At 48.6% G+C, this 15,716-nt stretch overlaps 1 protein-coding gene and 1 long non-coding RNA gene across 2 annotated transcripts in view; one reads left to right on the top strand and one right to left on the bottom strand.

The window, feature by feature from the left end:
• The window catches only part of LOC106593493 (low-density lipoprotein receptor-related protein 6), a 78,300-nt gene that overhangs the window by 42,258 nt on the left and 20,326 nt on the right, over positions 1 to 15,716 (bottom strand). The window contains 2 exon segments of the mRNA XM_045713962.1: positions 1,729 to 1,860; positions 9,199 to 9,395. Coding sequence (XP_045569918.1) covers positions 1,729 to 1,860; positions 9,199 to 9,395 — 329 coding nt within the window.
• Positions 5,779 to 6,238, top strand: LOC123740030 (uncharacterized). Its single transcript, XR_006768113.1, has 3 exons — positions 5,779 to 5,800; positions 6,090 to 6,145; positions 6,207 to 6,238. It is a non-coding gene; the product is annotated as an uncharacterized lncRNA (long non-coding RNA).

Here is a 15,716-nt window from a genome sequence, read left to right as displayed (position 1 = left end):
GAGAGAGGAGAGGGTCAGGGGAATACAGGAGGGGTGGAGGAGAGAGAGAGGAGAGGGGCAGGGGAATACAGGAGGAGTGGAGGAGAGAGAGAGAGAGAGAGGAGAGGGGGAATACAGGAGGGGTGGAGGAGAGAGAGAGAGAGGAGAGGGGGGAATACAGGAGGGGTGGAGGAGAGAGAGGAGAGGGTCAGGGGAATACAGGAGGGGTGGAGGAGAGAGAGAGGAGAGGGTCAGGGGAATACAGGAGGGGTGGAGGAGAGAGAGAGGAGAGGGTCAGGGGAATACAGGAGGGGTGGAGGAGAGAGAGAGGAGAGGTGTCAGGGGAATACAGGAGGGGTGGAGGAGAGAGAGAGGAGAGTGTCAGGGGAATACAGGAGGGGTGGAGGAGAGAGAGAGGAGAGGGAATACAGGAGGGGGTGGAGGAGAGAGAGAGAGGAGAGGGTCAGGGGAATACAGGAGGGGTGGAGGAGAGAGAGAGGAGAGGGTCAGGGGAATACAGGAGGGGTGGAGGAGAGAGAGAGGAGAGGGGGAATACAGGAGGGGTGGAGGAGAGAGAGAGAGGAGAGGGTCAGGGGAATAGAGGAGGGGTGGAGGAGAGAGAGAGGAGGGGGAATAGAGGAGGGGTGGAGGAGAGAGAGAGGAGGGGGAATACAGGAGGGGTGGAGGAGAGAGAGAGGAGAGGGGGAATACAGGAGGGGTGGAGGAGAGAGAGAGGAGAGGGTCAGGGGAATACAGGAGGGGTGGAGGAGAGAGAGAGAGGAGAGGGTCAGGGGAATACAGGAGGGGTGGAGGAGAGAGAGAGGAGAGGGGGAATACAGGAGGGGTGGAGGAGAGAGAGAGAGGAGAGGGTCAGGGGAATACAGGAGGGGTGGAGGAGAGAGAGAGAGAGAGGGTCAGGGGAATAGAGGAGGGGTGGAGGAGAGAGAGAGGAGGGGGAATACAGGAGGGGTGGAGGAGAGAGAGAGGAGAGGGGGAATACAGGAGGGGTGGAGGAGAGAGAGAGGAGAGGGTCAGGGGAATACAGGAGGGGTGGAGGAGAGAGAGAGAGGAGAGGGTCAGGGGAATACAGGAGGGGTGGAGGAGAGAGAGAGGAGAGGGGGAATACAGGAGGGGTGGAGGAGAGAGAGAGAGGAGAGGGGGAATACAGGAGGGGTGGAGGAGAGAGAGAGGAGAGGGTCAGGGGAATACAGGAGGGGTGGAGGAGAGAGAGAGAGGAGAGGGGGAATACAGGAGGGGTGGAGGAGAGAGAGAGAGGAGAGGGGGAATACAGGAGGGGTGGAGGAGAGAGAGAGGAGAGGGTCAGGGGAATACAGGAGGGGTGGAGGAGAGAGAGAGAGGAGAGGGGGAATACAGGAGGGGTGGAGGAGAGAGAGAGGAGAGGGTCAGGGGAATACAGGAGGGGTGGAGGAGAGAGAGAGGAGAGGGTCAGGGGAATACAGGAGGGGTGGAGGAGAGAGAGAGGAGAGGGGGAATACAGGAGGGGTGGAGGAGAGAGAGAGAGAGAGGGGGAATACAGGAGGGGTGGAGGAGAGAGAGAGAGAGAGGGGGAATACAGGAGGGGTGGAGGAGAGAGAGAGAGAGAGGAGAGGGGGAATACAGGAGGGGTGGAGGAGAGAGAGAGGAGAGGGGGAATACAGGAGGGGTGGAGGAGAGAGAGAGGAGAGGGGGAATACAGGAGGGGTGGAGGAGAGAGAGAGAGAGGAGAGTGTCTGTGGGTGCAGGTCTCACCATCTCTGCAGGTCTTTCCGTCCTCTAGCAGCTGGACCCCGGTGGGACAGGCACACTGGTAGTAGGGTGTGATGGGAGACAGGAGACAGAGATGGGAGCAGTCTCCGTTCCTCACGGAGCACGGAGAAGACACTGTCCAGGAAGGAGACAACACGCTGTCAGAGGAAACCGTTCTACATTATAAAACACACCATTCATTCATTATCACTCGCGTCCCAAATGGCACCCTATTCCCCATTTAGTACACTACATGACCAGACATTATCTCTGGAGAGAACACTACATGACCAGAGTAGACATTATCCTCTGGAGAGTACACTACATGACCAGACATTATCTCTGGAGAGAACACTACATGACCAGACATTATCCTCTGGAGAATACACTACATGACCAGACATTATCTCTGGAGAGAACACTACATGACCAGACATTATCTCTGGAGAATACACTACATGACCAGTCATTATCTCTGGAGAGAACACTACATGACCAGACATTATCTCTGGAGAGAACACTACATGACCAGACATTATCTCTGGAGAGAACACTACATGACCAGACATTATCTCTGGAGAGAACACTACATGACCAGAGTAGACATTATCTCTGGAGAGAACACTACATGACCAGACATTATCTCTGGAGAGAACACTACATGACCAGACATTATCTCTGGAGAGAACACTACATGACCAGACATTATCTCTGGAGAATACACTACATGACCAGTCATTATCTCTGGAGAGAACACTACATGACCAGTCATTATCTCTGGAGAGAACACTACATGACCAGACATTATCTCTGGAGAGAACACTACATGACCAGACATTATCTCTGGAGAGAACACTACATGACCAGTCATTATCTCTGAAGAGAACACTACATGACCAGACATTATCTCTGGAGAGAACACTACATGACCAGACATTATCTCTGGAGAGAACACTACATGACCAGACATTATCTCTGGAGAGAACACTACATGACCATACATTATCTCTGGAGAGAACACTACATGACCAGACATTATCTCTGGAGAGAACACTACATGACCAGTCATTATCTCTGGAGAGAACACTACATGACCAGTCATTATCTCTGGAGAGAACACTACATGACCAGTCATTATCTCTGGAGAGAACACTACATGACCAGACATTATCTCTGGAGAGAACACTACATGACCAGACATTATCTCTGGAGAGAACACTACATGACCAGACATTATCTCTGGAGAGAACACTACATGACCAGACATTATCCTCTGGAGAGAACACTACATGACCAGACATTATCTCTGGAGAGAACACTACATGACCAGACATTATCTCTGGAGAGAACACTACATGACCAGACATTATCTCTGGAGAGAACACTACATGACCAGACATTATCTCTGGAGAGAACACTACATGACCAGTCATTATCTCTGGAGAGAACACTACATGACCAGACATTATCTCTGGAGAGAACACTACACTACATGACCAAAAGTATGTGGACACCTGCTGGTCCATCATCTCATTCCATAAATCATGGGCATTAATATGGAGTTGGTCCCCCCCTCTTTGCTGCTATAACAGCCTCCACTCTTCTGGGAAGGCTTTCCACTAGATGTTGGAACATTGCTGCTATAACAGCCTCCACTCTTCTGGGAAGGCTTTCCACTAGATGTTGGGACATTGCTGCTATAACAGCCTCCTCTCTTCTGGGAAGGCTTTCCACTAGATGTTGGTACATTGCTGCTATAACAGCCTCCACTCTTCTGGGAAGACTTTCCACTAGATGTTGGAACATTGCTGCTATAACAGCCTCCACTCTTCTGGGAAGGCTTTCCACTAGATGTTGGTACATTGCTGCTATAACAGCCTCCACTCTTCTGGGAAGACTTTCCACTAGATGTTGGAACATTGCTGCTATAACAGCCTCCTCTCTTCTGGGAAGGCTTTCCACTAGATGTTGGAACATTGCTGCTATAACAGCCTCCACTCTTCTGGGAAGGCTTTCCACTAGATGTTGGAACATTGCTGCTATAACAGCCTCCACTCTTCTGGGAAGACTTTCCACTAGATGTTGGAACATTGCTGCTATAACAGCCTCCACTCTTCAGGGAAGGCTTTCCACTAGATGTTGGAACATTGCTGCTATAACAGCCTCCACTCTTCTGGGAAGGCTTTCCACTAGATGTTGGGACATTGCTGCTATAACAGCCTCCTCTCTTCTGGGAAGGCTTTCCACTAGATGTTGGAACATTGCTGCTATAACAGCCTCCACTCTTCTGGGAAGGATTTCCACTAGATGTTGGGACATTGCTGCTATAACAGCCTCCTCTCTTCTGGGAAGGCTTTCCACTAGATGTTGGAACATTGCTGCTATAACAGCCTCCACTCTTCTGGGAAGGCTTTCCACTAGATGTTGGTACATTGCTGCTATAACAGCCTCCACTCTTCTGGGAAGGCTTTCCACTAGATGTTGGGACTTGCTTCCATTCAACCACAAGAGCATTAGTGAGGTCGGGCGATTAGGCCTGGCTCGCAGTCGGCGTTCCAATTCATCCCAACGGTGTTCGATGGGGTTGAGGTCAGGGCTCTATGCAGGCCAGTCAAGTTCTTCCAAACGATTTCTGTATGGACTTCGCTTTGTGCACGGGGGGCATTGTCATGCTGAAACAGGAAAGGGCCTCGCCCAAAACTGTTGCCACAAAGTTGGAAGCACAGAATCGTCTAGAATGTCATTGTATACTGTAGCGTTAAGATTAAGGGGCCTAGCCCAAACCATGAAAACCAGCCCCAAACCATTATTCCTCCTCCACCAAACTTTACAGTTGGCACTATGCATTCTGGCAGATAGCCATCTCCTGGCATCCGCCAAACCCAGATTAATCCGTCAGACTGCCAGACGGTGAAGCGTGATTCATCACTGCAGAGAAAGCGTTTCCGCTGCCCAAGAGCTTTACACCAGTCCAGACGACGCTTGGCATTACCCGTGTTGATCTTTAGGCTTGTGTGTGTGCGGCTGCTCGGCCGCGGAAACCCATTTCATGAAGCTCCCGACGAACAGTTCCTGTGCTGACGTCGCTTCCAGAGGCGGTTTGTAACTCGGTAGCGAGCGTTGTAACCGCGGACGGATTTTTTACTTGCTTTACCTTTCAGTTGACCTTGGCAGCTGCGGCGGGGCACAAACTTGACTGAATTGTTTGGAAAGGTGGCATTCCTATGACGGTGCCACGTTGAAAGTCACTGAGCTCTTCGGTACGGGGTCATTCTACTGCCACTGTTTGTCTATGGAGATTGCATGGCTGTGTGGTGGATTTTATACACCTGTCAGCGACGGGTGTGGCTGAAACAGCCGAATCCACTAAGAATCGGTGTCCACATACCTTTGTATATATACACACACACAATATGTTAGCCAGTGATCTGACCACTGTGAGGTCCATGTGTCGCTAAGGTCACTGTGAGGTCCATGTGTCGCTAAGGTCACTGTGAGGTCAATGTGAGGTCCATGTGTCGCTAAGGTCACTGTGAGGTCACTGTGAGGTCCATGTGTCGCTAAGGTCACTGTGAGGTCACTGTGAGGTCACTGTGTCGCTAAGGTCACTGTGTCGCTAAGGTCACTGTGAGGTCCATGTGTCGCTAAGGTCACTGTGAGGTCCATGTGTCGCTAAGGTCACTGTGAGGTCACTGTGAGGTCCATGTGTCGCTAAGGTCACTGTGAGGTCCATGTGTCGCTAAGGTCACTGTGAGGTCACTGTGAGGTCCATGTGTCGCTAAGGTCACTGTGAGATCACTGTGAGGTCACTGTGAGGTCACTGTGTCGCTAAGGTCACTGTGAGGTCACTGTGAGGTCACTGTGTCGCTAAGGTCACTGAGGTCCATGTGTCGCTAAGGTCACTGTGAGGTCCATGTGTCGCTAAGGTCACTGAGGTCCATGTGTCGCTAAGGTCACTGTGAGGTCACTGTGAGGTCCATGTGTCGCTAAGGTCACTGTGAGGTCCATGTGTCGCTAAGGTCACTGTGAGGTCCATGTGTCGCTAAGGTCACTGTGAGGTCCATGTGTCGCTAAGGTCACTGTGAGGTCCATGTGTCGCTAAGGTCACTGAGGTCCATGTGTCGCTAAGGTCACTGTGAGGTCCATGTGTCGCTAAGGTCACTGTGAGGTCCATGTGTCGCTAAGGTCACTGTGAGGTCCATGTGTCGCTAAGGTCACTGTGAGGTCCATGTGTCGCTAAGGTCACTGTGAGGTCCATGTGTCGCTAAGGTCACTGTGAGGTCCATGTGTCGCTAAGGTCACTGTGAGGTCCATGTGTCGCTAAGGTCACTGTGAGGTCCATGTGTTGCTAAGGTCACTGTGAGGTCACTGTGAGGTCCATGTGTCGCTAAGGTCACTGTGAGGTCCATGTGTCGCTAAGGTCACTGTGAGGTCACTGTGAGGTCCATGTGTCGCTAAGGTCACTGTGAGGTCACTGTGAGGTCACTGTGAGGTCCATGTGTCGCTAAGGTCACTGTGAGGTCACTGTGAGGTCACTGTGAGGTCGATGTGTCGCTAAGGTCACTGTGAGGTCACTGTGAGGTCACTGTGAGGTCACTGTGAGGTCCATGTGTCGCTAAGGTCACTGTGAGGTCACTGTGAGGTCCATGTGTCGCTAAGGTCACTGTGAGGTCACTGTGAGGTCCATCTGCACTGTGACAAATTATCTGAATTAAACCTCAGACTACAGGGATTCTATTGTCCTAGACCTAGCTAGCCGATCATAGATCTATTGTCCTAGATCTAGCTAACAGATCATAGATCTATTGTCCTAGACCTAGCTAACAGATCATAGATCTATTGTCCTTAGACCTAGCTAGCCGATCATATATCTATTACCCTAGACCTAGCTAACAGATCATAGATCTATTGTCCTAGACCTAGCTAACAGATCATAGATCTATTGTCCTTAGACCTAGCTAGCCGATCATAGATCTATTACCCTAGACCTAGCTAGCCGATCATAGATCTATTACCCTAGACCTAGCTAGCCGATCATAGATCTATTGTCCTAGACCTAGCTAACAGATCTATTGTCCTAGACCTAGCTAACAGATCATAGATCTATTGTCCTTAGACCTAGCTAGCCGATCATAGATCTATTGTCCTTAGACCTAGCTAGCCGATCATAGATATATTACCCTAGACCTAGCTAGCCGATCATAGATATATTACCCTAGACCTAGCTAGCCGATCATAGATCTTTGTCCTAGACCTAGCAAGCAGATCATAGATCAATTGTCCTAGACCTAGCTAGCCGATCATAGATCTATTGTCCTAGACCTAGCTAGCTGATCATAGATCTATTGTCCTAGACCAAGCTAACAGATCATATATCTATTGTCCTAGACCTAGCTAGCCGATCATAGATCTACTGTCCTAGACCTAGCTAACAGATCATAGATCTATTGTCCTAGACCTAGATAGCCAATCATAGATCTATTGTCCTAGACCTAGCTAGCCGATCATAGATCTATTGTCCTAGACCTAGCTAGCCGATCATAGATCTATTGTCCTAGACCTAGCTAACAGATCATAGATCTATTGTCCTAGACCTAGCTAACAGATCATATATCTATTGTCCTAGACCTAGCTAACAGATCTATTGTCCTAGACCTAGCTAGCCGATCATAGATCTACTGTCCTAGACCTAGCTAACAGATCATAGATCTATTGTCCTAGACCTAACAGATCATAGATCTATTGTCCTTAGACATAGCTAGCCGATCATAGATCTACTGTCCTAGACCTAGCTAACAGATCATAGATCTATTGTCCTAGACCTAACAGATCATAGATCTATTGTCCTTAGACATAGCTAACAGATCTATTGTCCTAGACCTAGTTAGCCGATCATAGATCTACTGTCCTAAACCGAGTTAACAGATCATAGATCTATTGCCCTAGACCTAACAGATCATAGATCTATTGTCCTAGACCTAGCTAACAGATCATAGATCTATTGTCCTAGACCTAGCTAACAGATCATATATCTATTGTCCTAGACCTAGCTAACAGATCTATTGTCCTAGACCTAGCTAGCCGATCATAGATCTACTGTCCTAGACCTAGCTAACAGATCATAGATCTATTGTCCTAGACCTTGCTAACAGATCATAGATCTATTGTCCTAGACCTAGCTAACAGATCATAGATCTATTGCCCTAAACCTAGCTAGTCGATCATAGACCTAGCTAGTCGATCATAGATCTATTGTCCTAGACCTAGCTAACAGATCATAGATCTATTGTCCTAGACCTAGATAGCCAATCATAGATCTATTGTCCTAGACCTAGCTAGCCGATCATAGATCTATTGTCCTAGACCTAGCTAGCCGATCATAGATCTATTGTCCTAGACCTAGCTAACAGATCATAGATCTATTGTCCTAGACCTAGCTAACAGATCATATATCTATTGTCCTAGACCTAGCTAACAGATCTATTGTCCTAGACCTAGCTAGCCGATCATAGATCTACTGTCCTAGACCTAGCTAACAGATCATAGATCTATTGTCCTAGACCTAACAGATCATAGATCTATTGTCCTTAGACATAGCTAGCCGATCATAGATCTACTGTCCTAGACCTAGCTAACAGATCATAGATCTATTGTCCTAGACCTAACAGATCATAGATCTATTGTACTTAGACATAGCTAACAGATCTATTGTCCTAGACCTAGTTAGCCGATCATAGATCTACTGTCCTAAACCGAGTTAACAGATCATAGATCTATTGCCCTAGACCTAACAGATCATAGATCTATTGTCCTTAGACATAGCTAGCCGATCATAGATCTACTGTCCTAGACCTAGCTAACAGATCATAGATCTATTGTCCTAGACCTAACAGATCATAGATCTATTGTCCTAGACCTAGCTAACAGATCATATATCTATTGTCCTAGACCTAGCTAACAGATCTATTGTCCTAGACCTAGCTAGCCGATCATAGATCTATTGTCCTTAGACATTGCTAGCCGATCATAGATCTACTGTCCTAGACCTAGCTAACATATCTATTGTCCTAGACCTAACAGATCATAGATCTATTGTCCTTAGACCTAACAGATCATAGATCTATTGTCCTAGACCTAACAGATCATAGATCTATTGTCCTTAGACATAGCTAGCCGATCATAGATCTACTGTCCTAGACCTAGCTAACAGATCATAGATCTATTGTCCTTAGACATAGCTAACAGATCATAGATCTATTGTCCTAGACCTAGCTAACATATCTATTGTCCTAGACCTAACAGATCATATATCTATTGTCCTTAGACATAGCTAGCCGATCATAGATCTACTGTCCTTAGACATAGCTAGCCGATCACAGAGAGGAGGGGCCCTGATCATTCTATATTCTGATTGGGAGAGGAGCCAGGTCATTCACGGTGAGTGGGGACCAGCGATTGGCTGTGTGTTCTCACGTAGAGGTTGTCTCGTCTGGCTGTAGACGTGTATGTCCATGGGAGAGAAGATGTCCGAGTGGACCTTCCTCCGATCTTCTCCGGTCTCCTTCTGACACGAGTGGATGGAATGAGTGTTCCAGTCGGTCCAGAACAGAGTCTCCTCGTACAGCGTCAGAGCGAAGGGGTGAGGGAGGTCTCCCTTCACCACCACCTCCCTGGAGAGACAGAGAGACAGAGACACTAGTTTAGTACTGTGGTAGGAGTAGTCCTCCCTGGAGAGACAGAGACACTAGTTTAGTACTGTGGTAGGAGTAGTCCTCCCTGGAGAGACAGAGAGACAGAGACACTAGTTTAGTCCTGTGGTAGGAGTAGTCCTCCCTGGAGATACAGAGACACTAGTTTAGTACTGTGGTAGGAGTAGTCCTCCCTGGAGAGACAGAGAGACAGAGACACTAGTTTAGTACTGTGGTAGGAGTAGTCCTCCCTGGAGAGACAGAGACACTAGTTTAGTACTGTGGTAGGAGTAGTCCTCCCTGGAGAGACAGAGACACTAGTTTAGTACTGTGGTAGGAGTAGTCCTCCCTGGAGAGACAGAGAGACAGAGACACTAGTTTAGTACTGTGGTAGGAGTAGTCCTCCCTGGAGAGACAGAGACACTAGTTTAGTACTGTGGTAGGAGTAGTCCTCCCTGGAGAGACAGAGACACTAGTTTAGTACTGTGGTAGGAGTAGTCCTCCCTGGAGAGACAGAGAGACACTAGTTTAGTACTGTGGTAGGAGTAGTCCTCCCTGGAGAGACAGAGACACTAGTTTAGTACTGTGGTAGGAGTAGTCCTCCCTGGAGAGACAGAGACACTAGTTTAGTACTGTGGTAGGAGTAGTCCTCCCTGGAGAGACAGAGAGACAGAGACACTAGTTTAGTACTGTGGTAGGAGTAGTCCTCCCTGGAGAGACAGAGAGACAGAGACACTAGTTTAGTACTGTGGTAGGAGTAGTCCTCCCTGGAGAGACAGAGAGACAGAGACACTAGTTTAGTACTGTGGTAGGAGTAGTCCTCCCTGGAGAGACAGAGACGCTAGTTTAGTACTGTGGTAGGAGTAGTCCTCCCTGGAGAGACAGAGACACTAGTTTAGTACTGTGGTAGGAGTAGTCCTCCCTGGAGAGACAGAGACACTAGTTTAGTACTGTGGTAGGAGTAGTCCTCCCTGGAGAGACAGAGACACTAGTTTAGTACTGTGGTAGGAGTAGTCCTCCCTGGAGATACAGAGACACTAGTTTAGTACTGTGGTAGGAGTAGTCCTCCCTGGAGATACAGAGACACTAGTTTAGTACTGTGGTAGGAGTAGTCCTCCCTGGAGAGACAGAGAGACAGAGACACTAGTTTAGTACTGTGGTAGGAGTAGTCCTCCCTGGAGAGACAGAGACACTAGTTTAGTACTGTGGTAGGAGTAGTCCTCCCTGGAGAGACAGAGACACTAGTTTAGTACTGTGGTAGGAGTAGTCCTCCCTGGAGAGACAGAGAGACACTAGTTTAGTACTGTGGTAGGAGTAGTCCTCCCTGGAGAGACAGAGACACTAGTTTAGTACTGTGGTAGGAGTAGTCCTCCCTGGAGAGACAGAGACACTAGTTTAGTACTGTGGTAGGAGTAGTCCTCCCTGGAGAGACAGAGACACTAGTTTAGTACTGTGGTAGGAGTAGTCCTCCCTGGAGAGACAGAGAGACAGAGACACTAGTTTAGTACTGTGGTAGGAGTAGTCCTCCCTGGACAGACAGACACTAGTTTAGTACTGTGGTAGGAGTAGTCCTCCCTGGAGAGACAGAGAGACAGAGACACTAGTTTAGTACTGTGGTAGGAGTAGTCCTCCCTGGAGAGACAGAGACACTAGTTTAGTACTGTGGTAGGAGTAGTCCTCCCTGGAGAGACAGAGACACTAGTTTAGTACTGTGGTAGGAGTAGTCCTCCCTGGAGAGACAGAGAGACAGAGACACTAGTTTAGTACTGTGGTAGGAGTAGTCCTCCCTGGAGAGACAGAGAGACAGAGACACTAGTTTAGTACTGTGGTAGGAGTAGTCCTCCCTGGAGAGACAGAGACACTAGTTTAGTACTGTGGTAGGAGTAGTCCTCCCTGGAGAGACAGAGAGACAGAGACACTAGTTTAGTACTGTGGTAGGAGTAGTCCTCCCTGGAGAGACAGAGACACTAGTTTAGTACTGTGGTAGGAGTAGTCCTCCCTGGAGAGACAGACACTAGTTTAGTACTGTGGTAGGAGTAGTCCTCCCTGGAGAGACAGAGACACTAGTTTAGTACTGTGGTAGGAGTAGTCCTCCCTGGAGAGACAGAGAGACACTAGTTTAGTACTGTGGTAGGAGTAGTCCTCCCTGGAGAGACAGAGAGACAGAGACACTAGTTTAGTACTGTGGTAGGAGTAGTCCTCCCTGGACAGACAGAGACACTAGTTTAGTACTGTGGTAGGAGTAGTCCTCCCTGGAGAGACAGAGACACTAGTTTAGTACTGTGGTAGGAGTAGTCCTCCCTGGAGAGACAGAGAGACAGAGACACTAGTTTAGTACTGTGGTAGGAGTAGTCCTCCCTGGACAGACAGACACTAGTTTAGTACTGTGGTAGGAGTAGTCCTCCCTGGAGAGACAGAGAGACAGAGACACTAGTTTAGTACTGTGGTAGGAGTAGTCCTCCCTGGAGAGACAGAGACACTAGTTTAGTACTGTGGTAGGAGTAGTCCTCCCTGGAGAGACAGAGACACTAGTTTAGTACTGTGGTAGGAGTAGTCCTCCCTGGAGAGACAGAGACACTAGTTTAGTACTGTGGTAGGAGTAGTCCTCCCTGGAGAGACAGAGACACTAGTTTAGTACTGTGGTAGGAGTAGTCCTCCCTGGAGAGACAGAGACACTAGTTTAGTACTGTGGTAGGAGTAGTCCTCCCTGGAGAGACAGAGACACTAGTTTAGTACTGTGGTAGGAGTAGTCCTCCCTGGAGAGACAGAGAGACAGAGACACTAGTTTAGTACTGTGGTAGGAGTAGTCCTCCCTGGAGAGACAGAGACACTAGTTTAGTACTGTGGTAGGAGTAGTCCTCCCTGGAGAGACAGAGACACTAGTTTAGTACTGTGGTAGGAGTAGTCCTCCCTGGAGAGACAGAGACACTAGTTTAGTACTGTGGTAGGAGTAGTCCTCCCTGGAGAGACAGAGAGACAGAGACACTAGTTTAGTACTGTGGTAGGAGTAGTCCTCCCTGGAGAGACAGAGAGACAGAGACACTAGTTTAGTACTGTGGTAGGAGTAGTCCTCCCTGGAGAGACAGAGAGACAGAGACACTAGTTTAGTACTGTGGTAGGAGTAGTCCTCCCTGGACAGACAGAGAGACAGAGACACTAGTTTAGTACTGTGGTAGGAGTAGTCCTCCCTGGAGAGACAGAGAGACAGAGACACTAGTTTAGTACTGTGGTAGGAGTAGTCCTCCCTGGAGAGACAGAGAGACACTAGTTTAGTACTGTGGTAGGAGTAGTCCTCCCTGGAGAGACAGAGAGACTAGTTTAGTACTGTGGTAGGAGTAGTCCTCCCTGGAGAGACAGAGACACTAGTTTAGTACTGTGGTAGGAGTAGTCCTCCCTGGAGAGACAGAGACACTAGTTTAGTACTGTGGTAGGAGTAGTCCTCCCTGGAGAGACAGAGACACTAGTTTAGTACTGTGGTAGGAGTAGTCCTCCCTGGAGAGACAGAGAGACACTAGTTTAGTACTGTGGTAGGAGTAGTCCTCCCTGGAGAGACAGAGACACTAGTTTAGTACTGTGGTAGGAGTAGTCCTCCCTGGAGAGACAGAGACACTAGTTTAGTACTGTGGTAGGAGTAGTCCTCCCTGGAGAGACAGAGACACTAGTTTAGTACTGTGGTAGGAGTAGTCCTCCCTGGAGAGACAGAGAGACAGAGACACTAGTTTAGTACTGTGGTAGGAGTAGTCCTCCCTGGAGAGACAGAGAGACAGAGACACTAGTTTAGTACTGTGGTAGGAGTAGTCCTCCCTGGAGAGACAGACACTAGTTTAGTACTGTGGTAGGAGTAGTCCTCCCTGGAGATAGAGACACTAGTTTAGTACTGTGGTAGGAGTAGTCCTCCCTGGAGAGACAGAGAGACAGAGACACTAGTTTAGTACTGTGGTAGGAGTAGTCCTCCCTGGAGATAGAGAGACACTAGTTTGGTACTGTGGTAGGAGTAGTCCTCCCTGGAGAGACAGAGAGACTAGTTTAGTACTGTGGTAGGAGTAGTCCTCCCTGGAGAGACAGAGAGACAGAGACACTAGTTTAGTACTGTGGTAGGAGTAGTCCTCCCTGGAGAGACAGACACTAGTTTAGTACTGTGGTAGGAGTAGTCCTCCCTGGAGATAGAGACACTAGTTTAGTACTGTGGTAGGAGTAGTCCTCCCTGGAGAGACAGAGAGACAGAGACACTAGTTTAGTACTGTGGTAGGAGTAGTCCTCCCTGGAGATAGAGAGACACTAGTTTGGTACTGTGGTAGGAGTAGTCCTCCCTGGAGAGACAGAGAGACTAGTTTAGTACTGTGGTAGGAGTAGTCCTCCCTGGAGAGACAGAGAGACAGAGACACTAGTTTAGTACTGTGGTAGGAGTAGTCCTCCCTGGAGAGACAGAGAGACAGAGAGACTAGTTTAGTACTGTGGTAGGAGTAGTCCTCCCTGGAGAGACAGAGACACTAGTTTAGTACTGTGGTAGGAGTAGTCCTCCCTGGAGAGACAGAGAGACAGAGACACTAGTTTAGTACTGTGGTAGGAGTAGTCCTCCCTGGAGAGACAGAGAGACAGAGACACTAGTTTAGTACTGTGGTAGGAGTAGTCCTCCCTGGAGAGACAGAGAGACAGAGACACTAGTTTAGTACTGTGGTAGGAGTAGTCCTCCCTGGAGAGACAGAGAGACAGAGACACTAGTTTAGTACTGTGGTAGGAGTAGTCCTCCCTGGAGAGACAGAGAGACAGAGACACTAGTTTAGTACTGTGGTAGGAGTAGTCCTCCCTGGAGAGACAGAGACACTAGTTTAGTACTGTGGTAGGAGTAGTCCTCCCTGGAGAGACAGAGACACTAGTTTAGTACTGTGGTAGGAGTAGTCCTCCCTGGAGAGACAGAGACACTAGTTTAGTACTGTGGTAGGAGTAGTCCTCCCTGGAGAGACAGAGAGACAGAGACACTAGTTTAGTACTGTGGTAGGAGTAGTCCTCCCTGGAGAGACAGAGACACTAGTTTAGTACTGTGGTAGGAGTAGTCCTCCCTGGACAGACAGACACTAGTTTAGTACTGTGGTAGGAGTAGTCCTCCCTGGAGAGACAGAGACACTAGTTTAGTACTGTGGTAGGAGTAGTCCTCCCTGGAGATACAGAGAGACAGAGACACTAGTTTAGTACTGTGGTAGGAGTAGTCCTCCCTGGAGAGACAGAGAGACAGAGACACTAGTTTAGTTCTGTGGTAGGAGTAGTCCTCCCTGGAGAGACAGAGACACTAGTTTAGTACTGTGGTAGGAGTAGTCCTCCCTGGAGAGACAGAGACACTAGTTTAGTACTGTGGTAGGAGTAGTCCTCCCTGGAGAGACAGAGAGACAGAGACACTAGTTTAGTACTGTGGTAGGAGTAGTCCTCCCTGGAGATACAGAGACACTAGTTTAGTACTGTGGTAGGAGTAGTCCTCCCTGGAGAGACAGAGACACTAGTTTAGTACTGTGGTAGGAGTAGTCCTCCCTGGAGAGACAGAGAGACAGAGACACTAGTTTAGTACTGTGGTAGGAGTAGTCCTCCCTGGAGAGACAGAGACACTAGTTTAGTACTGTGGTAGGAGTAGTCCTCCCTGGAGAGACAGAGAGACAGAGACACTAGTTTAGTACTGTGGTAGGAGTAGTCCTCCCTGGAGAGACAGAGACACTAGTTTAGTACTGTGGTAGGAGTAGTCCTCCCTGGAGAGACAGAGAGACACTAGTTTAGTACTGTGGTAGGAGTAGTCCTCCCTGGAGATACAGAGAGACAGAGACACTAGTTTAGTACTGTGGTAGGAGTAGTCCTCCCTGGAGAGACAGAGACACTAGTTTAGTACTGTGGTAGGAGTAGTCCTCCCTGGAGAGACAGAGACACTAGTTTAGTACTGTGGTAGGAGTAGTCCTCCCTGGAGAGACAGAGACACTAGTTTAGTACTGTGGTAGGAGTAGTCCTCCCTGGAGATACAGAGAGACAGAGACACTAGTTTAGTACTGTGGTAGGAGTAGTCCTCCCTGGAGAGACAGAGACACTAGTTTAGTACTGTGGTAGGAGTAGTCCTCCCTGGAGAGACAGAGAGACAGAGACACTAGTTTAGTACTGTGGTAGGAGTAGTCCTCCCTGGAGAGACAGAGAGACAGAGACACTAGTTTAGTACTGTGGTAGGAGTAGTCCTCCCTGGAGAGACAGAGACACTAGTTTAGTACTGTGGTAGGAGTAGTCCTCCCTGGAGAGACAGAGACACTAGTTTAGTACTGTGGTAGGAGTAGT

The sequence above is a fragment of the Salmo salar genome, unplaced genomic scaffold (genome assembly GCF_905237065.1).
Source record: "Salmo salar unplaced genomic scaffold, Ssal_v3.1, whole genome shotgun sequence".
NCBI lineage: Eukaryota > Metazoa > Chordata > Actinopteri > Salmoniformes > Salmonidae > Salmo > Salmo salar.
This window is presented reverse-complemented; position numbering and strand designations above follow the sequence as displayed.